We start from the raw sequence: 25503 nt of genomic DNA on the forward strand, positions 1-25503 counted from the left end.
TCCCTACAGAGAATATTTACAATTATTTTATTTGCTAATTTTGATTGTTTTCTCTGGGATATGTGTAGTTGTGGCTACAAAAACACTTTGGCTGTACAGCCCTGTTCCCCAAACCCTGGGTTTCAAAGGGATGAAGGGACCATTGATGCTTCCCTTTCCCCTTGCTGGGCCAAGGGAAGGACTCACATGGGCATGTTCAAGACCTAAAGTCACCCAAACCCAGGTTTTAGCAGCCGCTGAGCAAGGCAGTCCTGGTGTAGGGCTCAGTGTGTACTCAGCTGCTCACAAACTCTGGCTGTGAAACCCTGGCTTTCCACTCCAAAATACTAAAACCCTCCAAAAGGGCCACTGTTTCCAAGGCAAGTAAACTTTTTTTTTCCTCCACCTGGGCACCACGGATTGTCCCTTAGGTCTGTGAGTGCCTTTCAAGCCCAAAAGCAATGGCCAAGCCAGGATGAAAGCCATGAGTGTGGCTCCCCTCCATCTAATTTCTCCACGCATGTTCCCAGACATTTTATTCAGCCCATTCAACGCCCTTTCCCTGCTTTGATGGCTGGTGACTGCCCAGTGGGATGGAACTTGGAGGATTTTAGCACTAGTGAGGACACCCATCCCTTCTGCAGCCACCCTAGCGCTGCCTCCCTCCTCTCCCAGCTGGGTCATTAATTCCTCCTGGGACAGGAACACTAATGAAGGCCAAATCCTTTCCAGTGCCACACCTTGATCATCTCCATCTATCCCCCCCTGCCTGGCTGAAAACACTCTCTTCTGCCCAATCCAGTCTCACTCCTTGATTATTTGCTATCATTCACCATTTATTAGCCATGCCCTAATTCTTGTCTTAATTAAGAGGTGATCACCCAGTGCTTCTGCATATTTGTGCACATGTAGCCATGCATCTCTCTATATATATATTCCATGCTCCTACACACACATCTCATGGAAAGGGACCACAGGATGCCACTTTGACAGCATTTTGCTCTGTGGATGGGAGAGGCTGCTCCCTATCTTGCTTGCTTTTTCTTTCTTTCTTTCTTTCTTTCTTTCTTTCTTTCTTTCTTTCTTTCTTTCTTTCTTTTTTTCTTTCTCTTTCTTTCTCTTTCTTTCTTTCTTTCTTTCTTTTTCTTCCTTCCTTCCTTCCTTCCTTCCTTCCCTCCCTCCCTTCCTTTCTTTCTTTCGTTCTTTCTCTTTCTTTCTTTTTCTTTCTTTAATATTTTTACCTTGCATGCCCTTTTTCTCAGCAGCTCCACACATCATATTTCTTGAGGAGCAAATGATTAAATTTTAGAGCCTGTGGTTTCATGTTTAAATGTCAAGCTTGAAACACAGACCTCAGAAGAGAAATCCATAGGATTTCTATTTTCTTGTAATAAATATGGTCTTTAGTGGGAGCAAACCAAGAAAACGGCAGGCAGCCTATCTCACAGTTTTTCTGCCTTTTTTTTCAGCTTGAAAGATTTTCCTTCGGTTTTGTAGTTAAAAAATAAGCTTTGAGAGAAATAAGTCATCTTCTCCAGCAAAAATGCATCCGCTGGCCTTTTAAGGGGGAGCTTGAAGAGTTCTGGGGTCAAAAAAACCTGGTTAGAGCTGTTAATGGGTTATGAAAACAGCACACCAGTGTAAGAAAGCATCTCCTTTTCTTACACTCAATTTGCTGGATATTACTATAGCTGATGCTATGAGTAACTGAGCTGACCCCAGCTAGAGGTGAGGAAATGAAGGAGTAAGAAGTCACCTACACGGGTGCCTTGTTCTCCTCCATGGCTGGCTCACAGGACTTTATGGGAGGAAAATAATGAGCCATATGTTAATAGATTGCCAAAGGTCATTTATTCTTGGGGCCTGCAGCCACCAACATCCAGCGGCTCCCAAAGGAATTGCACCAGATTATCCCACAGGCAGTCATATTATAGAGACAATGGGTGTGCTCAGTGGGCATCACACACTTCACACCTGTTTCTCCAAGGCTTTTTTTCTCTGGAAACCATATGGCATGCAATAACTGCAAACACACCCTGGTCTGCCACCATGGCTGCAAAATGAGCAAAGCTTTCTGCTGGCCACCATGCTGCTCTGGCTCCCTTTTCCTACCCAGTCTCAGCCTGAGATTGTTTTGATACCTGTCTTCATGTACATGAAACTTAAGCTCTGTCAGCAGATGCATTATTAAAACTGCACACTTGGAAGCACACATGCACCTGCTGAGGGAACTGCAACAGGGAACATCACGTTTTCAGCACTCATCCCTGCAATGAGTTTTCCAGTGGCATCCTCTTTTTCCAGAGTTACCTCACTCTGAGCTGTCTCTCTGTGCCCCAGTGTCACTCACGTTCTACGCTGACCCATCTGCTGGTGCAATAGTTTGTCCTAGCATCTCCATAAGTCCCCCACCACATCTGAGGCATCGTGGATAAGGTGGTTTCTCTCCTGCCATCCACACATTTTACCAAGCAGAATGACGTGTGCCCTTCTCCAGTCCTCGAGGTCCATGTCCCTCCACATACCAGCAAAGATGAATTGTCTGGGATGAAGTTGTGTTCTTTTGGCTGCTTCTTAATGCACCTGAGGGTGACTTTGAGAAGGCCCTGTTGGCTTGAATAAAGCTATCTCATTCATCTCTTCTTTCTGCTTGCTGGTTCCCACCTTTCTTTTTGTTTTTGTTTTTGTTTTTTTTCCTGTGGAAGTATCCAGTCACAGTTTATGCATTGCATGCTATTTATGCAGCTCAGCCCATGAAAAATACATGAAGAGTCCCTCGCTCTTTCTCCCCACAGCTTCATAAATCTTGCATTGCTTTCTGCATGGCAGCTCAGCTTCATGGGGTGATGGGGAGCAGCCTCGCCGCTGCTCCTGCCCTGGGGCCACAGCATCCTCTGGGGATTACAGCCTTGAACCCTTCCAGGCTGGCAGAGGAGGGGAGAGGTTCAGGGACCCCTCAGCCCCATTTTTGTATTACTGGATAGGAAAATAAGTCCAAGTTACTGTTTAGCTGCCCTGCAATGTCTCCAGCACAGCCATCATCTTGCCTTGCAGTTTGCTTCAGCTTTACTGCAAACAGGAGTGATGCAGAGAATATTACCCCGAGCACAGCTTGTTAAGCATTCACAAGAGCTGGTGCTTGCGACTCGAGATGCAGCTGTGCATTGATTCAGGGACCAGACAGAGGCTGTGCAGAAGAACCACCCAAAAACAACTCAGGCATGTGCTTAAGGACCCACTCTGAAGGTGAAGCACCTTACCTCTCTGTGCAGGTAAATTTACTCTCTGGTGCCCATGAAGTGCAAGTGCATTTTCTCAGTCTGAGCCCAGCAGAGGAAAATCATAGGCAAATGTTGATTTGAAATTTGTTTAAGAGCTGGTCCCAAGCCAATCTGAGCACAAATACTCATGGAAATTGCCGAATTCCTTAGTTCTCACTTGAGATGGAACATTGTGGAAGGAGTTTGCAGCCAACTCTGATTTTTAATGAAATTTTCCCCATGTTTGTATTTTCTCCTTAGCAGGCTCTCTGCCTCCATGAAGTTATCAAGGATGCTGTCTGCATGGGCAAATTAACAGTTCTTCCCTCTGTCCTCTGATTCCTTACAGCTTCTGCCTCCATTGTGGTCCAGCAGCAGACAACCTCAAGCTGAACAAGAGAACACTGAGTGGGGGCTGGCATGTCAATCCAGAGGATTTTATCCAAGCTGCTGACAACCTCAATTTGCTAACCCAATTGACCTTGTGCTCCCTTTAATATATAAGGCATCATTCCCCTGCTGTCCCAGCCTGTCATGCCTTTCCTGGCCGCTACCCATTATCTGCCACAGCTTCCTGTCATGTCAGGAGACACAGTATCTTTATCTGCCCCTCTTCCCTTTGTCCTCTAGCAGTGGACAAGAAGATGGTGGCTGCCCATCACCTCCTCCATTAAGAATTTTCCCAGGTCAGTCTTTTCCCCCTTGGCCCTTGGCCTTTCCCACCTGTGGCCTTTCTCACCTCTCTTTAAGGCTGGCCCGTGCCCCTCTGCAGCATGTGGATGCCCCCAAATCCATGGAGCAGGGGATGTGGTGGTGGGTGCTCCAGCTGGTCATGGGTTTGCTGGGGTCCCTCCAGGAAAAATTCAGAGAAAAATCACATCTTGGGAGGGGAAAAAAAAAAAATCACAAAAACATGATATTTCTGAGGGATATGTGGTGGGGGACTCATCTGGGGCTTTGGCAGGCCCTTTGCCCTAGAAACTAGCCTAAAAAAGCGTGTTTTCCCCCCAAAACAGAGAAAAGTGGGAACAGCCTGTAACAAGGGCAGATGCATTCATGTGGGTCTACATGTCTCACTCATCCCAAAGGCCTGTATTTCCCTCAGGGACCACAAGTGTAGCACCAAAGCTGCATTTAGGAGAGAAAAAATACAGAGAATTTATTTCCTTTCCATGGGGGTAAAGCCTGATGCTTTGTGGAAAGTTGAGGGGTCAAGCGTACGTGTTATCCACAACTGGATGTTGCTGTTAGTCAAAGGTTTTTATTTTTATGAAAAAATAGAAAATTTCGCATCTTACACTACAAAAAAACCCCATGTACACAAACAAAATGAACAGAGTGCATCCAAATAGGGGGAAAGGGGATGAATAAATAGAGCAGTGCTTCAGTCTCCTATGAGTTAAAACACTGATGCAAGGAGCTGAGACAGAGGCTGCAGCTCTGGCAGTGCTGGATGCACCAGCTCCTGCTCCACTTGCACTAAGGAATTACATTAAAGGATTGGTAACTAAGTGTTAATCTTAAAACAGCTACTGATGTATTTTACATCTGCCTTAACATCTAATTTCAAGTCCACAGCAGTCCAAGGAGTCACAATTTCTTGAGCACTGGGACTTTCTACATTATATTCAACACTGAATAGACAAAAAATTTTGACCTTTATTTTTTATTCTTCTCACTATTAACATATAGGAGGAATAAATAAAGTTTTAAACTGATTTTTCTCCCTTTTATATCAGTCTTCCTTTTTAATGCTGAAGTAGTTTTTCCAAGTGGTAGCCACACAATGAAAAGGCATGAGTCTACACAAGACATTCCTTCTCCCAAAATGAAAAACTGTATCAATAAAAGCCTGTCCACCTTTTGGATCCTTTGAAATACCTCCCTCTCTATTATCAGCAAAATATACTGGAAAAAACTGAATCTGTTGGCTCAGCTGTAGTGAGCTGGAAAAGCAAAGTGCTTGGAGTTACCATGGGCAGGAAATCCACCTACAGCCCTTTCCAAGAACATAACCAGCCAAATGTTGCTGTCATCTTGTTCTGCTGCACCCCAATACATAAAATCATGCCCAACACACAAAGTTCTTGCAGCTCTTGGATGGGAACTGAAAACCTCCATTGTCTCTGTGATTTGCTCATGGACATAGAAGCTGTAACCTTTGGACCCTACAAATTAAAACAATGTTTTATTTTTAGCCCCGAGACAAGGTCTATTATACAGAGATCTGTAGCAAGAACAGCTCTTGAAATAAATAGAAAAAAGTTATTTATTTATTTATTGGAGGAAGCAAGAAGAGGTTCCCAATTTACAAATGCAGTCTGGCTTAAGAACAGTTTTCTTTTCCACTGGTTTGTAATTTTGAACGTTACTCCAGAATCTGGTAGGTATTCCAGCAATACAAGTGATGAAAAGAGGATTTTGCTTTTAAGAGCCCAGGAAAAAAAAAAGGACCAAGTTCAACTCCTCCCACAGAGCCAACAGGACAGGAATGAGTGAAGAAGATGGGCAGAAAGTGCTACGTATTTGCACACAGCATTTCAGTGCCACCAATGGATGCAGGCAAATGAAGGATTCCTCCTGGTGAAATGAGCTGTTTCTGTCTTCCTACATGTATTTTCCCAAGTGTTGCAGACAGGGAGGCACAAATAATCTCAAAACTCTTCTGCTGACAGCTCTAATAATCTTATTTATTATATGACAAATCTCTTTTCCGCGCCGAAATTGTTATGTCTTGATACCCTCTTCCTCTTTTGTGGTCTGGTGGCTGCCAAAATGAAACAATGGGATGAGAAATGACACTATCAAGATTTGTTAGGCATCGCTGTGGCTCTTTTCCCTCCTATTTCTCCTGATTCCTGAGGAACTCAGCAGTTGCAGAGGTGGAGGGGGGCAGTTCAGGACAGGAAAATATTGCCTGAAGAAGCCCTGCAGTAAGCCAACAAAGCCCTGCTGCTAAGGAAAAAACCACTCAACCTCTTCTCCTAGATGCTTCCCTTCTTCAAAAAAACCATTCTGTGCATCAAATCTCATCCAAAGGCTGGGGGAAATGAAAGAAATACTTTGAAAGCTTTGAAAAAGCTTCAGGTGTCTTGCAACACCTGTTTCTGCAAGACATGAAGGACACAGACCTCCTTTTGGCTGTTTGAGCTCTTTGGGCTTGGCTTTGCAGAACTGGGGATGAAGGGAGCTACAGCAACTCTATATATTGATGTTATTGCTAAGGAGGGATGTCACAAGATGTTTTCCAAACTCTAAGGAAGCAATACATTAACAGAAACAACAAACCCTTGCAATCCACTGAGCTGTTTTAAAATCCTTATCAAAGTCTTCACAAAATAAAAGCCCAACCTACGAATACCAAATTAACTGTGCTGTTTAATCCTATCTACAATAAAAATAGGAGGACAGCCCCAAAATACTTCTTAGTGTGATTCTCAGGGGATTGGGTTGCGCTCAGGTCCCTCTGAAAGCACCAGCCATGGGCTTTAATGGCTACATTGCGCCCCAGCTACAGCCAAGTCCTGATCTGAGCTGTGCCAGCCTCAGAAGAATGGCATCTCCTTGCCCTCAGGATGCCATCGCTGTGAACATGTTGGGCTGCTCTGCTCTTCCCTCCCCTCTGTGCTCTGTCATAAAGTGGCCAGGTCCACAGCAAGCCTAGAATGCTGAGAGACAGCTTGGGACAGTACAGCTCCAAAAATAATCCCACTCCCACCTCTGTGGGGGAAAAACTACAAAATCTCCACATTGGATGGCCACAGGCTCATTTCCAAACTGTGCCCCAGGACTTAACCAACATAATCAGAAAAGGAACAACAAAATTCCCTCCTTCCAGTTAAAACCACCTCATGCTTTCTCTCCTGGGCTCCAGGAACAGAGGTGATGGCTGCACTGGGTGATGGCTACTGGGCTGAAGCATCTGTGCAGAGGCAATCCCATGCCACCTTTGGCCAGGACACAGAAAAACCGATGCCACGTTGTTGCTGGAGGCCATCAAAAACCAGATGTTTTACTTCTCTTCTTCTGGATGTCCTCAACCCATGGTGTAAAGGAAGAGGGGGGGGGCAACATCTTTTATTTAAGCAACTTCCTTCTACCTCATATACATAATGAAAACTCCTGAAGGCTTTATGTGTTGGTCAAACCAAACTGCAGCAAAAATACAAAGCATGGGGGTAACACAAAAGGGAGACTGAGTAAAAGAGGGAGGAAAAAAGGAACAAACCAAGGAAAGAGCCCCAATCTTGTACCTGATGAGTAGCAAACTGTACAGTATATACATCTTCAACATGTATTATCCTCCCCAAAGAGCAAATAAAAAGAATGGTAACACAGAAGGAGGAAAACAAAATATACACCCTGTATTGTATTTGCCATGGAGCAAGTGACATGTTTATACGCTAATCTTCTCTATAACTTAATGCTGTGTAACAGCATTTTTTTTCTTCTCTTTAAATTTACAAAACAAAATATCGAGAAATAATCTAATCATATTGCTCTTCAATACACTTCTGTAGACAAGTAAGACTCGAAGTTATACTTCAGCAAACTGCAGCTATTGGGAGTCCATGAACGGCCACAAAAATCTGCCACTCAAGTCAGTCCTTGGAAGCATTACCATGTGCTGCTGTAATTCAGTATATAAAGGTGCTATATATATATATGTACCTCCCATGTACAGACAACACGTGGTGGAGGCTTGTCATCACCGCTGAAGCTCAAGAGACTGGTTAACCTCATGTACAGCAGATTCGTTTCCACGTTCCATGCATCTTACATTGACTTCATGAAAATGAGGACACAAATAGGAAGAAAAGCAAAACTTTAGTCAAACACTGCTTTAGAAATGCTGCAGCAGAGGCCAGTGTCCTTCAGTTATAGAAACCCTGAATTTCCCTTTTTATCTTTTCTTGTTTTTTTTTAGTCAAAATAAATCTCAGGGCTAGAGTACAAAGTGCAGGACCGACCCACTTGAGGAAGCAACTTTAAAAACTGTGTTACAACGGCACCATCCCATTCACCAACTGGACCTTCATCTCTTGAAGGCTGTTCATTATCTTCTTCTGGTGACCAACAAGTGTCACTCCCAGACGCCTCAAATCCCTGTGGGAGAAAGCAGACGTTGGTTCCACGGACCTCTAAGGCACACATCGCCGCGCACACCACGCGCCGCACGCGCTGTTGCTGCTGCTGCTGCCAGTGCCTACCTGTTACCACTGGCAGCTCCCAGAGACAAGTTTAGTTGGCAGGTTTCATTTTCCCTATTTGTAATTTTTATTTTTTATTTTTTTTTTTGTGGCTGACAGCAGCTCAGAGAGGTCATGTGATAGAATGAGATCACCTTGCTGGCCAAGGAGAAAGGCCAGACAGCAAAGTGCCAGCATCATCTTTGGCCAAGGATTCTGCTAGGCGTGAAAAGTCCTATTTCCAAGAGGAAAGCCATGCAAGAAAGCCCATGTTGCTGTTTCCTCTTCTCATGGCAGAGGCTGGTATTTGATCTTGAATATGAGCAGTGAGGAGTGAGGTCAATCCGTGCTTTCTTCCTCTTCAGATGAGGGAAAGCCAAAGAAACACAAATGGCAAAAGCCTCGAGCACAGCCACCATCCTGATGACTCCTTAAAGTCAACAAGAATTAGCAAAGCAGCTCCCCTTTGAGTCTTTGCAAATCTTCCCATAAACCCACTTTTGGTTTTGCTTTGGAGAGGTGCATTCTAGATGCCAAGGGCATTTGTTGCTTCTGCCTACTGGGCTACCACTACAGGAAAGCTGTAAAATAAGACAGTTTAATGTAAAATGCAGGATCAGGAGGAAAGATTGTCAAACTCCACCCTCCAAAATTCAGGTGTATAGATGAACGTAATCACTTTCATGTGATTCGTATTGATCAAGAGGCACCTCCAGGGTATACAATTTATCCCATCCAAAGACCGGAGTGGGACAAATCATCTCCTGGAGATAGCACAGCAGGACCTTGGGTTATCAATGACACCTCTAAGCCAGGTAAAGCCATCAGTTATGGCAGAGTGTAATTGCAGAAATTTCTTACTGGGTAGAAAAGAGCTAACACAGAAAGTGTAGGAATAAAAGCTCAGCAGAAGCATCAAGACAGTTGCAGATATGTTTCCAGCCCAAGACACAGAAGCTGTTAGAGAAGCAGGTTGACTATAAGAGATGTGGTGTTTTGTCTGAAGACTTTCAGTGATAGGAAAATATCAGTCCCTCATTTTCTACCTCGAGACTGGATGTTTCTAAGTTGTGCCTTATGGTCCTGCCAATACACTTGTGAATCCCCAAGCTGCTGACACCCTGTGTGCAACTCTTTTAGGAGAAAGTTATCCACCAAAAGCCACTGAGATGTGGCCTTGAGCACACAGCCGCTTTTTGGAAACCACACTGCTGCATTCATGCAAAGGCTGGAAATCCCCAGCAACACCTGGGAGCCCAGCCATCACCTGAGACACAACTGCAAACCTGGCCTATAGTTCACTGCAGGGCTGTGTGCTGGGCTGCAGGAGAGCACAAGGTGCAAGGAGCACCAAAACATTTTCACACGAGCTACCCACGGAGGTGTGCCTCTCTCAGCAGCTTCACATTCTGGATAGAAACTCCTGTGCAAGTAACAACCAATCATCCATGTTCACAAATTACACAGATGAATGCTGCTTTGAATAAAAAGCAGTCTTGAGTGAAGGCTAATACATTAGCACATAAACTAGTTGAAGCCAAAAGCTACATCTGTACTTCTCCAAGGACTGTCATGTTTTCTGCCTTTTGATTTGGAAAATACCAAGTTTTTTGCTTTGGGCTAAACACATAATTTCATTATTGTACCTTTTTTCAGCAATGCTTCTTCATGATGCAAAGGGAAATCATAACATAAGGGGCACAGAGCAAAGGAGGTCAATGAGACACATCAGCAGTGCTCCTTACCTGGCAGAGAAAAGGCTGCAGCACCTGCAAAAGGTGTCTACCTTCTCAGGGGGACATGCTTTCATTTCTCTGCTTTCATTTCTGCCTCCACTGAATTGTGAAACTAGTTCAGCAAGCCATCTTAATAATGAAGGAAAATGAAGTAATGCTATTGTTACATGCAATTTATTTTATGTACACAGCACAGTTGGAAGTTCACACCAGAGATCAAAAAAAAAAAAAAAAAGAAACCAAAAAACAAACCAACCCTCAAAACCAACACAGTATAGGACCTGATTTTTAATAGAGACAACATCCATCTTCCCCCTGCTGAGTCCTGCTCTGCTGGCACTTTTTGAAAAATCAGCTTTTTTTTTTTCTAGGTATCTAAAGTGCAAGCTGAGCTCTTTTGAAAATCCAGTACCACATATTTCACAGATGTATAATTTCTGACACTCTCGCATGTTATGCTGGAAAGAAACAGCCTCAAACTCGGAGAAAAGCATGCATGTCTTGGCCTTTCACACACAGCCCCATCAGTCCAATAAACCCCCCACCCAGTTCACTACACAGGCTTTTTTTCTCCCCATATTGTATCGCCTTAATATCCTTGAGGAGTGTCTCATTGATTTACAAGAGAGAAAGAAGAAAAAAGAGTTTCTGGTTTCAATACATTAACTGCTCATCAGGGGATTCAGTCTTTTTTTCTTTTTCTTTTTTTTTTTTTTTTTTTTTGAATATCAAATCCTCTCAAATGTGAAGCCACCAGCCAAAAGCATAGGGGACTCCTCAGAGAGAGGAAAAACACTTCTGTGGGGTCTTGCGCCTCAGCAAGATGAACCAGAAGACACAGCTCCTGAACCAGATGCTTGCCAAGTATAAAAATCGGCAGGTTAATTCAAAAGCCACCTTGCACATATCAAAGAGAACTTTCTAAAAGCTGCCTAAGGAATGCAGGAGCTTTAATTTTGATGTTTCAAGCATGACTTACAGCATGTTGCATGTTCCCATGCATCCAGTGCTGAAGCACTTAAAGTGGTGTAAGGCAGAAGACAATTTTTAACAGAACTGGGTGCACAAACCAGCTGGTTTGGGGACAAAAAATCCAACAACTTCTGTGCCGAAGGGCTGCAAAAACAACTGCCTTTAAGCTCAAGTCCAGAGCTCCTTGGCTCCTGTTACTGCAGCCAAATGGAAATATCACCGGGCTCAGCTCTGCAGAGGAGATGTGTGCAGACACCCACTGGGGCTTTACAATAAAAATGTGCATTCCCTGCAGGAAAAGGCACAACTGAGACCCGCGGGCACAGGATCCAGGCTGCTCCCTGCTGTGGAAGTGAGCTGACCCCTGGTGTTGGGTTTTGTGTGTGCCTCTGCAGTGGAGATCTGTGCACCCATGTGCTGGGTGCTCTCCCTACCTCAAAATACTTGGCCTCCCCAGCCATGAGACGACTTTTATTCTTGTTTTAGGGAGGAAGTTTATCTTTTCACTTATTTCATTTATGTAGGACCGGAAATTAAAGCAGGCAGGAATTTGAATCACTTGCCAACAAGGTATTAAAAGGCTTACCTATGTTGACCAAAAAGCTGAGGAAATAAAGGGGAAAACTGGTGGCAGCTCATCCCAAGCAGCCTGTACACAGCTGCATGCATGCTGCTCTCTTACCACTGCCTTGCATGGAAGCCCAGCTGCAACATGCCAGTGACAACACGGTATCCCCTTCCCTGCAATAGCCTCCATTTGCAAGGGTTGAATTCACAGTCTCCATGTTGTAAGAAATAGATTTTAAAACATTTTATTTACAAATAGAACTACTTATACACCATGGACCAGTTTGCCAAACACAGTGTAGACTAGGACTGGATTGCCACATAAAATACAACCCCCTCACCAGCCAGTTTAGTCATGCAAGCAAAAGGGCCACAGTCCTGAAAGATCTCCGAGGTCAGCAGCCGCCAGCCTACCACAGGAATTTTGTATTTCCTCTCCCATCCAGGGCAGACCTCACCACTCTTCTGCACGTGGTGTAACTACAGCTGCCCATGCAGACTGGGACTACTCATGGAGTTAGTTGTCAGTTTGAATGAGGGGAAACAAGAAGAACCTCAAAGACCTTCAGACGATGCTAAAGAGAGAGGAATCCACTTGCTAGGGACATTTGCATGAAATGAGGACTTAAAAAAATTTGTTTTAAGAATTCATCTGCTCTTACTCATAATTCCCATTCTACTTGATTACAAGATGAGAATTTGTTCAGAAGCAGACACAGCATCAAAATCCCAGGACTGAGATTTTAGGTTAAGAATAAGCATCTAGAGCAGGTGAACTCTTAAATGTTCTTCATCCAGTATAACTTTTAATAAATAATTTATTTTATTTTAGAAGAAAAATATATACAATGCAAAGCAACACAACACATATTATTACAAATATTCAGAGCTCTTCATCTAATAACAAACAACAGGGTGTCCTGAGATTCAGTGAGTACAGATCTTTCAAAAGGTGAAAATATGTAGTCCACATGGTTAGTAATTGGTCCAGTCAAGGGTCAGACTGAAACTCATGTCATGGATCTATCTATTCTTGAGTATTGTCCTGGTAAAGTTATTCTTGCAGTGGATTGAAAGAGCTCCAGACACACTCAAAGTCACTAGGTGGTCCACAAGTTTAAAGAGCAGGTCTGGTCCACTGGAAAGGTTCCCTTCAAGTCTGATATCCAGTTGGAAAGAGAGGGTGGAGGGTGAGGCTCCACTTTTCACAAGGTGATTCATCCCTTTGCAAGAATTAGAGCTAAATGTAGAGATCACTCTTTGTTTGAACACATACATTTTCAGGTCTTTGCTTAAGCAGGCAGAGCTTAGGACTTGGGGTGATATCCATCCATCTTAGATTTTTAATCTTTTGCTTTCAGAAATTTGTCACTAATACTACTATTTTCTGGAATAAATGCATCAAGCCATCAGTTTGAAAGAATCAGAATGGTAATCAGGATTTTGCTTTTCATGCTGGGGAAGGGAGGTTTTTTTTTTTAAAAAGAAGCCGAACATCAACTATCTCAACCAGGTCTTGTAAAGAAGCCACAAGCTGGGCACCCACAATTATCAGTCCTGTCAGTGTCATGGCCAACTCCTCCTACAGCAGTAGTAGGTTTTTTTTCAGTAGATTTTAGAAATTCTTTACATTTATCATATGTTTTTGTCCTGCTTTTTCTGGCAGCAGTTATCCACCTAATTTCTACATTTCTCTCCTGCACAATTTGAATTTGGTAAAGATAATTTTGGATGATATTTGAAGGCAACCTCTTAAATTGTGAAGACTGATTTACTGATGTCATTTGGGGAAAGCAAGCTACTTTCAGATGTTCAGATCATCTTTTCACCTGATCCCCCCAAGTCCCAGCTCTGGAATATACAGAACAGTTGCCTCTATTAAAAATGACAAGGAACATTTAACCTGAATTCTCCTTTGTTGAGTACAAAATGTTTTGTTGCTCCCTTTTACAGGGAGAAAAAAATTAAAACCTCCAGAAAACCAACCCCTCTCAGTGTATCAACCTTTAAAGAACTTTGCTTGATCTGATGTTTATTTTCTGGAGAACCCATGAGAGTCTCTGCTGAGCCCACCAGGAGCCATTTTTCTCACTTTATTTTTTAAGGGCAGTCTGCCAGTTTACATCAGACTGAATTCAGGACTTCATTCCAAGACACTTTTCCTCTTAAACTGCTGTGATGGTTTCTCTTTTTTCAACAGCTGAGAATCTGCTGTTTTTTCTTTTTATACTGTTTCTGAGAGGGATGAGAGAAATTTTGATTTGGATAGCTACTTGGCCTTTTGATTAATCTTTCACAGGTTTTCCAAAAATAGACCTGAGTGGGGTCAAGCCTTTTTGCCAAGACACCTCTGCAATGCAAAGGTGTTTGGGCTGACAGAGAAGAACCCAAGGCATCTCTGCAAGAATCTCTGTCCACAGGCAGCTGGGATGGGCAGGGGGAGTTTATTTGCTGACATGGATAGCTACCTGGAATAGGTTTCAACATTTTATCAGCTTCAACTGAAATGGAAGATGGATCCATGAAATGCCTCCTTCCAGTTAAAAAAAAAAAACAAACCCAAAATCTCCCCCAGGCTGCCAGGCATCAGCTCCTTTGCACTGCTCTACTGTTCTAAAACCCCAGAAGAAAGCTGAAGCTGAGCAGCTCAGACATGTTGTCTCCACTAGGACCACTGGGATGACATTTGTGCCATAGAGGACATCTGGGACATGGTGAGGTGGCCTTTGAGGAGCTTTGCAGCTGGTGAGAGTCAGAGCATCTCTAGCAGCTATAATCTTATTTAAGGCCTTTCAAACCAACTCGCCTTTCTGGCTAGAGCTGCGCAGGTAATTGGTTTCTTGGTTCATTGCCAATCAGAAAAACCATTTTAAAAGCACTTTTTGCATCACCTGAAAAGATTTTGGGGGACAGTTTTGAAATTTATGCAATACTAAAGAGTAAACATAGGGAAATAATTAAATTTTTAAGTAAAATTAAGGATCTTACTTCATTATCTGAAGCATTGCACTTTAGGAATTTGAAGGTTAGGAATACTTTTGTCAGCAGCATGGCATGCTAAGACAGTGTAGGAGGGATAGTAAGATTGTTTAAAGTTACACAAGTAAGTAATTCTAATTTGCTGTTGAAAACACTCACTAGTTTGGGTTTCAAGTCAACATTTTCTGTGACCCAAACAAAAGCATTTTACTTCTGAGCATTTCATGTAGAGCTCTTCAAACCACAGAAAATTCTGAAGAGGAACATGGTAGAGGCCTAATTTTCTTCTTTGACATGACTAATTAACCCAAACAGCAATAAATCTGTGATGGACTTTAGACAACCTGCATTTTCTACCAGAAGTTGCTCTGGTTATCAGATTGGGGTGGTACTGTGGAGGGGAATGCTCCAATGTTTTCCTTTTGTCATAAATTACTGCTTCATCCTATCCCCCTTTTTCCTACTCAGCCTCTGGCTAGCTATTTCTGCTACGTGGGCTCTGACCAGCCTGGGGATGGATGCCCTCTTCCTTGGTCCATGTTTGTAGGTTATCAGTCTAAACTGTGGAGTCCTCAAAAGCCCAAGTAAAGTGACACATAATTGCAGGACAAGGCTGGGGAACAACACGTGAGGGTCTCAGGAGCTGGAAAGAGGATCCAGGTAAGAATCCATGCACCCTGATTTCCCAGACAGTTGCTGGAGAGGACTTCATCCCTAGCTCAGGGTTTTCATGTGAATGGCTGAAAGAAGACTGGATGAGTCCAGGTGTAAGGGGCAAATACTGATGGTGTGAGTGGAGCAAATAAAATCAGAGTGAGAGCAGAGAGGCTCCTGCACTCCCTCCATGTATGTGATAGAAAACTGAACTCCATGGGGATGTCACTGACCTGCCTCACACTCCTGTGCTGTGCAGTGAGCTCCACAGCAAGCATTGTGGCAGACAGGAGGAAATGCTGCAGTTCTGTGGGGTAGGGGGATTTTTCTTGGTTTATTCTAAATCCTCAGAAGCAATTCTGTATGTGCAGTGGCAGTCTACATGTGGTCAGAGGAGACACAACCTTCTCCAAAGCAGGAGAGTGTAATTCTTCCCATTCTGCCTTAATGCCTGCAGTAAGCTAAGCTCGAATTAACCCAGCTAGAGAGGCAGGCTTGGAGGGGAGTTGGAGACAGCACAGGCAACAGCAGGAAAGTACTGACATAATTTCACAAGCAAGGCAGGCAATTAAAGGTGCAGCATAGCAAATTAGCAGCCCTGAGGTATTCACCAAGTCATTTGAAGGCTGTTGCCTCAGCTGCAGTCACACCCACGTGCAAAAGCCACGGGCACATTCAGAAGAAAGGGTCTCTCAGGAAGCCTGTCCTCTAGAGCTGTGGGTTCCTGATGCTCTTGCACTGGCATCAGCTCTTACTTATTTCTGGTTATGCTGAGTACCATTTCCACACCTTACTGGGCTTCACTGTTCACTTGCTTATACCCAGATCAGCCATGAATCCAGCTCATCTGCTCTGAAGCCAGGCTGTCTCAGCAGGGACCTATACATTTACTGGTAGGGTAGAGGGTTTATTTTGTTGGTAATCCCAAATAATCAACTGCTAGTGTGTCAAGAGGATGGCCTGGCAATTCCAGAAACTCATGCATTAATTTCTGTGAGTAAAGGAGACAAAATAGCTGCCAGTGTAGTAATTGTAAATTTTAGTCTTGCCTGCACTCGTTATCAATAGAGATGCTGCAAGGGAAACTGCTGACTGCAAACACAGGATAATGTTTTCCCTTTCTGCAGCCTCATCCTTACGTATTCTTGGATGATTTGTCTTTCTCCTCCCTCCTCCCGTTGCAATTCCAAGAAATGAGGTGAAAATGATCTGGACACTACTCACTCTAGGGTCACCTGAGCCACTGCATCCATTGAGCTGTATCCATTCTCCATGAAGATCTCTGTGTATCGGCCCATTTTGATGGCTTCCAGCCACTCACCCACCGACCTGTAGGCACCACTCCCGACTGGACTGTGCTCCACCAACAGATTTGACACTCTAAAGGTAAGCAAAAACAAAGAAGCAAACAGAATCAGTATTGAGAGATACACAACATGACTCAAGTTGCATTTTTTATGGTAAAGATGATTCTTTTGCTCCGTTTTCAGTGATTGCTTCAGCCTAAACCCTCCTAGCAGGCTTGATATGCAATGTATCAAACACAGCACTTCACCTTCAACCTCACCTATTCTTGAGTTAGCTCCTGCCATTTCCAGTCCTCACCACAAGCAGAAAGAGGAGGAGAGGTGGCACCCACCCCAGTTACCTCCTGGCCACAAGTAGGCTCCCCCAGTCACTCCTAATTCAAAGTCTTCACTTTGATGACTCCTGCTTTGCTCTCTTCCTCCACCTTTAAAGCTCATAATTAACTTAAGGCAGCACAGAGCCTGGAAGCTGAAACTCAAATTACATTTCCCAGCAGCAGCCATCAATGGCAGGCAGCTGTTCCCAGTCCAGGGAGCATTAAACAGTCCAGGGGCTGCTCCTGCAGAGTCACTGGGAGGGGGTTTGCATGGAGACAGCATCCAACGAGCCTGCAGAGAGCAGCAACGCTCCAGCCACGCTCCAGCCTGCAAACAAGGCACACTCCTGCTCCCACACCCTCCCTCAGAGCCTGCCAGGCAACTGCTCCCTGCTCAGCTATGCCACGCACGGAAGAAGCAATTCAGGCAAATAATAACCCTTCACCACAGCTGGAGCACTGACACAGTACCTGGCACAAGTAGGGTCCACCACCCCACTAATGATGTGCAGAGAGCAAAGAGGCCTTGTCCAAGGTCAGCCAGGAAAGAAACCAGATCTGTTCCCTGCTTTGTAAAAGGGGACACACAGCTAACACAAGCCCTGAGCAAAGATTTTTACCCACAGGTAAAAAAAAACATTTTCCAGGTCAGCCTCTGATGGTGGCTATTACACTTAAAAGACTTTCAACTGGAAGGAGAGCTGGGATATTATATTATTGTAGCACTTCAGGAATCTTCATGTATTTTATGAGCACATTAGTATTATTTGTTTATTTAATAGCAATGCTGAAGGGTCTAATAAAATGTGAATACTTGCAGTACCAAGAACATAATGGCTTCCCATAACATTTTATACACATGAGAAATTCAAAACTCCTAAGTAATCATAATGAGAAGTGGATTTTCATCACTAATGTCAGGAGGTACCTAGTGATATCATAGCACACGCTGTAATGTAGAGAGTGACTTCCTCCCTTATTTGCATTAATGAGAATTTCCATAAAGAACACATTACATATATAAAAAAAATCCTTTACAGCTGCTCTATATTGAAATTATGATTCATTTGGAATTACTATGGTCTGGGCACAGCAATCTATGAGAATGGAAACACAGCCCCAAAGCCTGACTGTTCAGGTGCTTCATCCATATCAAAAATATCCACAGCAGCTCTGAAAAGGAGAGGTTTGGAATTGTATGGACCCATTCATGGAATAAAACATCAGCAAAGCACTTAGCAGCTCAAGGAAATGGTTTCCTGCCTATTTTCCTCATCTGGCATAACAGTTTGGTATAAAAGAGTGCAGGAAACACCATGTAACAGGCCTGGAAAATAACTGTTCTGAGTTGAAAAAAAAAGAAACCTCACATATTTTATGCTGTCATAAACCTTTTCCTGCAGCTTTGCTGGCACTGACGTTACATCTAATTGCTAATAAGAATAATTTCTTCTTCAGATGGTAAATGGTACATGTAAAATAGCCTGAGGAACCAGATCTAGCTTGTATTTAAAAATTAACAGAAATTTCAGGTTCTTCTCTTTCAGTGCATGAAATGCCATGCACAGGGACATGCCACCAGAGAGATGCCCAGCTGCAGCAGGGCACATGTGCCACATGCAGCTGTGCAAGGCCCACTTGGAAGGTGTGGGGACAAACAACTACAAGCTCACAGCAGTACATCTGTTTTGGCCCATACCACCAGTCTAACCTAATCTTATCTCTCTCATTCCTGTTTAAAGAAAACACATATTTTTTTGTCCCTCCTCTGAGGATAAACTTTTCTGCAGGGCTTTTTCCATGGTTAATCTGGGGAACTCCACTGCCATCAGTGAAACAGCAATAATATACATATATACCTATATATATATATATATATTAAACTTCTTTATGACCTTGCAAGGGATTGTGTGATTAGCAACACTGATGGCTCAGAAGTAAAAGTGTGCTTACAGTGAAAATAGGAAAAGCCTCTCCAAGACTATTTAGCTCTTTCTCTCCAAGTGCAGCTTTATTTCTTGATTGTGTTTATCTTACTTGTAGCTGTGTAGCTATTCAGATTAATGTTTAAATACAAACTGGCTGTTCTATTCACTTCATGTGGCTTTAGCAAAGGGTTTGTGTACAGTACTTTGGTAACCAGAGACCTGCTCTTCCAATTACCATGACTCTCACGACTTGTACTGGTGGCTAGCATGCCTGGGAATAGTTGTGGAAGGATGTACCTGGACATCCATAAGCTTTGCACATCCTAAGAGTTTCCCCAAGAGGCACTTTTCATTTGTATTACCAAGATAAAGTCAACAGGCAGATAATTGGAGCAGTATTTACTATCTAGCTCGTGCACTCAAGCCTTGCCTTCTCTAACCTTGCAGTAGAGCACAGATAGTTTTGTCACGGACAAAGTACTGCTGAAACTCCTTTTTCTGAAAGACAGACCACGGTAATTTTCTTTGTGGTAGTAGCACTGCATTTGGAGTGAGTGAGTTGCTCATTTGGCTGCAACAGAAAAAGCTGATATGAGTCAACTCCCCTGGACATAACAAAGCTGCAGGAACATTCCCCCAAGAATACACACTAAGGCTAAATAATCAGAGGGAATCCAACCCTTGGGGTGGATGTTTGGACAAGGACCTTGCTCTGAGAAATGGTTCTGGGCTGAGTCTGTACCTGCTTGATGCATTAACCAAGGTCTTCAGGCTGCTGGGGTTCCGGATGAGCTTGTCCAGCATGCTGACAATTTCGTCAAACTTGGGCCGGCTGTTGCGGTCCTTCTGCCAGCAGTCGAGCATCAGCTGGTAGAGAGCAGCAGGGCAGTCCATGGGACTTGGCAGGCGATAGCCTTCCTCCACGGCCTTAATCACCTGCAGGACACAAAACACAAGGCTTTTCTTCCCCTCATCTTTTGCCCAAATGCAAGCTGACTTTAACATAGAACTTTGGGATCAGCAATATGCTCACAAAAGATCCAGCCACCCCCCAGCTCTGCACACTCAGTAAGCAAACTCAGTAAGCCCCTCTATCCTTCATATTTTTCAAGGGATGTGTTGAATAACTTTATTTTTAGCCATTGCAAAATGAATCTAGATAGCCAAGGCACCGCTGCAACCAGGGGGGTAGATTGCCTGGTTGCACTTGTTCAAAGCTCAGTTGTGGTCTCTGTGTTATATACCAGGAAACTCCTGGAGCCTATGCTAAATCCATAAAAAAGAGCCTACAGGGCTTTCTGGCATCTTCTTGGAGTGCAGTGATTTTGTTTATTCAGATGTTGGCTTCTTTTTAAACAAAAAGGCATGTGCTAGACCACAAATTTGTATTACAGTAATAAAAGTCTGACTGTATTTCAAAAGAGACTTTGAATGCTAATTGATGGATGGATTCAAGGCAAAGGCAGAACAACCATCTCATATATCATTCAATACTGTCTGGGTCTAGTAGTTTCTTAGTGTGGCCACATTTCTGCCAGGAATTTAAAATGTCAGCCCAAGACTATGCAAATTAAAACCAGGGGAGTTGTTGCACTGATTTCAAATACAAACTATCTATGGTTTTATATCTAAAACAAGAGATATGCACGTGTGTTGCCTGCCCTCTTGAAAGGCAGAAATGAATAAATGAGGGCAGAATTGAGAAAGACAACTTGTTTTCCCCATTTTGGGGCAGATCTGTGGCAGGGCTTTAAGCTCACAGCTCCCATTTTGAACCATTACAATTTTCAGGAGAATGCAGCTCATGTTTCAAGCCACAAGGTTTTGTGTCTGTGCCAAGGGAGTCACGGCAGCCCATCTTCACACCCTCCACTCCCAAGATTCCTTGATGAAAAGGAGCTGGAAGCAGGTATTTGCTATGACCACATGAAAACCACATGTGCTTCACTCTTCACTCCAAAGACTACCTAAAATGCCATTCACTCATTTCACAATTTGAAAGCATCCTGTGTCGGAAAAGAAGGCTCTGTGATTAGCATGGAAGCTGTTGTCTTGGTGTTTAGTGGCTAGATGAGTAGTACAGGATGAGCTGTGTCAGGCTAGCACTGCATTTCAGAGGGCTTCAAAATTCAAAATGGATTGGTTTGAAATTGTCCTCCTCCATCACAGAGCTTTTTGCTAAATGTAGAGTCGCAGGAATGAGCCAGGCTGACTGAGCAGCAGTAGTGGGAACCTCAGCCTCCCTGAGGATGTACATAGCAGAGAAGTAGTTAGGTGAGGCTTCACCATCTCCTCCAAGGGTAAAAAGCACAGCAGAAGATCTGGGCCACAACATGTGCAGTCCTTTTCTGCCCATCTGAGATTTTATCTTTCAGTGGAGCAGTTGCACACTGTCCATCCAACCTACACTTGCAAGGAGATCTCTTCTATGGCCTGGCTGTTGCTCCCAGCCCCATCACACTGTGCTATTTATACTCTCTGTTCTTCACACCATGCTTTTCAGCTGGTCCCTGATTCCAAATTTGCAGCTGCCCTATAAAGAAAAAGGTTCAGTGTGGCACAGCCATGAGAATGCTATTTGCTGTGTCCATGTCTGTATTTATAACAATAATGGGTCATCCTCCAACTGTAGCAGAAAGAAAATAGTAGCAAGACAGGGAGCAGACCATCTGGCACCAGATCAGAATATCTGAACTATATCTGCAGTGGGGTTATGCATGCTGGATATTCCTGGCAGTAACATCACAATCAATAGCGTTAACTCAATTTACAGGATGTCATCCGTCCTGGTGGTACAATGTAAATGGTATCAAAATGCTGCAAGAAGCTAGGATGCTGAAATAGACTCTTGCATCTGAAGGTGCCTTCAGGCATCTAGCAGTAAGGGTAGCAAAAAAACCAAAACAAGAAAGACTGAGTCACTTGCAGCCACCACAGTGATTAGAAAATAAGAAAGTGGGACATTTGCTGCTCTATTCATTGGTGTACTGATTTGTAAGACTTGAGGGTTTAGAATTTGCACCTAAGGAGGCACTTTTGTCTCTCTTCCTCTTCTGGACAAGCACTATTCAGACTGGGGTGACTGAACTGGATGTTTAGGAGAGGACAATTTGGGATGGTCTATTCCAGTAAAGCAAAGCAACACTCAGTGGTGTTTTCATAGATTCACCAGTCTGAACACTAAAAATCAACCAGCGTGATTATTTAGCTTATCAACCTGTGCAACACAGGCCACAATATTCCTCTGCATAATGTCTGCATCAAAGCCTTATCTGGTGGTCAAGCCAAAGCATATTTTTAGAGGGCTGTCCAGAAACTAGCATGATTTTAAAATGTGATTTGTAGCCTTAAAACATTTTCTGCCCTTTTGCACTTCACCTCCTTTAAAGCAAGCCATCTGTAACAGGGTGAAAATAATTTTGCTCATCATCATCTGTGCTTGAAAATGATGTGCTTTAATTACAGGCCATACAACAAGAAACTCTTGTGCAACAGAGTCCAGAATTTATGTGACCCCTTTTTTCTCAGCACAAAAGCCAGTGCTGTAGCTAACACCACTGACTCTTCTCTCAACACAAGCAGAGGAGGAAAGAAAAGGAGGCCTTCAGGAGCTGAAGGAGGAAGAATTGCATGAGAAACATGCCACAGCACTGAATTAAGTTCCTATGCCGCCACTATCCAGGCACTTACCATCTGCACAAAGGGCAGAGGCAAGTAACAGAGAGGTTACACAAGCATAGCCTAAGCAGGAACTGATGCTCATAAACATCTCAGTTATCCTTTATTTTCTGCTTTCACTCCAGGCAAGTCTGTGCCCCACAGAACATGGAGGCATTTGGGCTTTTTGGAACAGTTCTGTAAAGTGTGGACACTCATAGTGCTGTGATTCAGACAAGGGACTCCCCTGGCCACAGATCATTACCTCCCTGGCACCAGCCTCAATCTTAGCCTGGCATTTACTGAACAACATCTGTGCTGTGCCAGTACATCAGCATTAAAGATAGTTACAGTGCTCAGTGTGAACACAAAAGCTTGGCTCTCAACTCCTGCATTCTCTGCACAGACTATGGAAGCAAGTCCCTGTATTTGATTAAGATAAATCCCTGTGTAGGTACATGCTGCTTTACTGAACTTCCTGCAAATGTGACAGGCTCAGCAATGCAGGAGCAGCGGGGCATTCATGCCAAAGAGTGTGTTCGAGTCCCTGGTAAGGAGCATGGCATGACCATCTCAAAGGTACCACTCGTTTCCGTGCCTGGAATCAAAGTGAGATGAGACAGCAGCTCAGTGTGACAGGTAGTAACATCCACTGATGGCAAAGGCTTGCTAACAAAACTCAGGGAGAGCAGAACACTCAGCCAGAGCTCTTGCTGCCAGTGAAACAGCAGAAAATTGCTGGAATAGGAACACTGCTCAAAAAAGCAGAAAGGATGAAACACCAAGTATTGTGCCCAGAGGAAACCCATCCAGCAGCAGGATCTCCACAGGTAGCAGGGCTGCCCCACATGCCCCGTTGGTGAATCTGACCTCATGACTAGCTGGGATTCTCAGAGACCTTCACAAATCATAGCTCTCAGAGATGTGAAGAGGAAGGAGGGACCTAGAAAATCTGGCTACCCCAGGCTTAAATATTTTTAGCCTCAGACAAGGACAGATGTTGATGGTGAGCTCAGGGTAGAGTGCAACCCTGCAGTAGGATCAAAAGATTCTTACCCAGGCTGGGATTGGAGCTGCAGTCAGGTGGGAGAGAGTATTCCCAGGCACCTCAGTGTTTGGAGGTGCTTTAGAGGGTGGCCTCGAGGTCAGAGACTCAAGGGGGCACTGGGACCCAGGAGCAAGGGGACACAACTCGAAGAGGACTGTACAAACAAATGAGAGCTTCTGCAAGCACAGACTTACAAGATGTTCACAACTGGAGTAAAACTATTCTCTTGAGATCAGCAATGCAAGAACGACCAAGACTGTTGGAACTCTATGGACTGCTGTCATTAGATCAAATGACCCAGCTTTTCTGCCAGGAAACAAAGCCCTCACCACAACTCTCGTGAGTTTCTGTTTTATGTGGCTGCAGGGGTTTGAACACACAACTGAAATGCTGCCAGTTTATCAGCATCTATCCCCTGGCAGGCCTTTGTCATTAAGCAGAGGAGGGACAGGCTCCAGCTCTAACAGCATTAGTGAAGCTCCAGCAGGCTGCTGGGGGAAGCAGGCTTGCCTCCATGTAGACACATTTCCCTCTGCGCACAGCCTGTTCTGGGCTGCTGCAAAAAACAGAGCATCAAAGGGGAGGGAGGATCATTTTTGTCTGGCACGGGGCAGCAAAGCCATTCTTACAGCAGCTCTCCTCCTCCAGTCCCCATTCTGCCTCTCTGACAGCAGAATGAGTGCTGAGCCCTCAAAGCCCCATCACACAGCAGCTCTGGCACGTGCTTACATCTTGGTTTGTCATCTCCCAGTAAGGCCTCTCGCCGTAGGACATCACCTCCCACATCACGATGCCGTAGCTCCAGACGTCGCTGGCAGATGTGAATTTGCGGAAGGCGATCGCTTCAGGCGCTGTCCATCGAATGGGGATCTTCCCTCCCTAAATGGACAAGAAATGGAGAAAAAACCCCAAAAAATAGATTGCAGAGGAGGGCAGAGAACACGTGGAAAAAGTCGAAATAGCTCTTCTCAGAGCACCAAGGGATGTTATTTTCTCTCTGGAAAGAGACATCGAATTTTAAAGTAAATCTGTTTGACAGCATGGGGCCCCTTTCCACATTATCTCAGCCCATAAGCATTTGTAGGCTGCCTACTAATTGGCTGTCCTGAAGGTTTGTTGTTTGAATGTTGTTTGAATGCTGGGACATGTATAGGATCAACATCTCAATTATGTTGCACGGGTTGGTAAGGGAATACAGTTCCTCCATTTCTGAGAGCGAGCGGGGGAGGAACAGACAGTTCTGAGGCTGAGGAAGACTTTGATCTAACAAGGGCTTCATGCAAATTGCTGCGGAAGTAATTCCCTTTTTTTCTTTTTTCTTTCTTTTTTTTTTTTATAATGCAGTCCTGGTTCTGCAGAGAGATCTGTGTAGCAGGCACAGAAATCTGCATGCGCAAAGACCAGCCGGCTTAGCCTCTGCTGTGGGACTCAAAATGATGCCACAGCTGTCAAATGTGCTTTGCTGTTTCCTTTTCTCCTTTCTATCATTTTAGAAATCAAACTTCAGATCAGCTCTGAGAAGGGAAAGGGGAGGGAAAGGAGAGTCTGGATTAAGGAATACTTTTCTCATTGGGTTTAAAGAGCTGTCTCTCTTGATTTATATTAAAAAATAGTTTGCTGTGAAGTCCCTTCCTCTACGTGTTGAGCTAAATATTGGAAGGTCTCCCTGAATGCCCCCTAACAGTGTTTGTTATTGGAAAAAGACAGGATTTGGAACACATTTTCAAAGCAACTTTTAAAAGGTCTCTTCTTCCCATAATTACTTATTCACAAGCTCAGCAGCGCATGCCTTAAGTGAAGGGCCAGATTCTCAGCAGTGCCAATTAGCACATGGCAGCACATGGGAGCCACAGCAGGGCTGGCCAAGAGCCCTTCAGCCTGCAGGGAAGTGCCAGTCCAGCTGTGCACTG

The 25503-nt window shown here is 44.0% G+C and overlaps 1 protein-coding gene across 8 annotated transcripts in view; it reads right to left on the bottom strand.

Moving 5' to 3' along the window:
* Nucleotides 1–5490: 5490 nt before the first annotated feature.
* Nucleotides 5491–25503, bottom strand: part of EPHA5 (EPH receptor A5) — a 179982-nt gene continuing 159969 nt past the window's right edge. For 6 of the 8 annotated variants that reach the window (XM_031066389.1, XM_031066388.1, XM_031066387.1 and 3 more), the window contains 4 exons: nt 24323–24472; nt 19631–19824; nt 16561–16716; nt 5491–8345 (listed from right to left, as the gene is read on the bottom strand). In XM_031066389.1, coding sequence (XP_030922249.1) covers nt 8240–8345; nt 16561–16716; nt 19631–19824; nt 24323–24472 — 606 coding nt within the window. In that variant the 3' untranslated portion in view covers nt 5491–8239. Of the gene's footprint in view, nt 8346–10322; nt 12927–16560; nt 16717–19630; nt 19825–24322; nt 24473–25503 lie in introns of those variants that run through there. The other 2 variants (XM_031066385.1, XM_031066384.1) reach the window with 1 other exon arrangement.

Source organism: Geospiza fortis, unplaced genomic scaffold (assembly GCF_000277835.1).
Source record: "Geospiza fortis unplaced genomic scaffold, GeoFor_1.0 scaffold11, whole genome shotgun sequence".
In the NCBI taxonomy this organism is placed as follows: Eukaryota; Metazoa; Chordata; class Aves; order Passeriformes; family Thraupidae; genus Geospiza; species Geospiza fortis.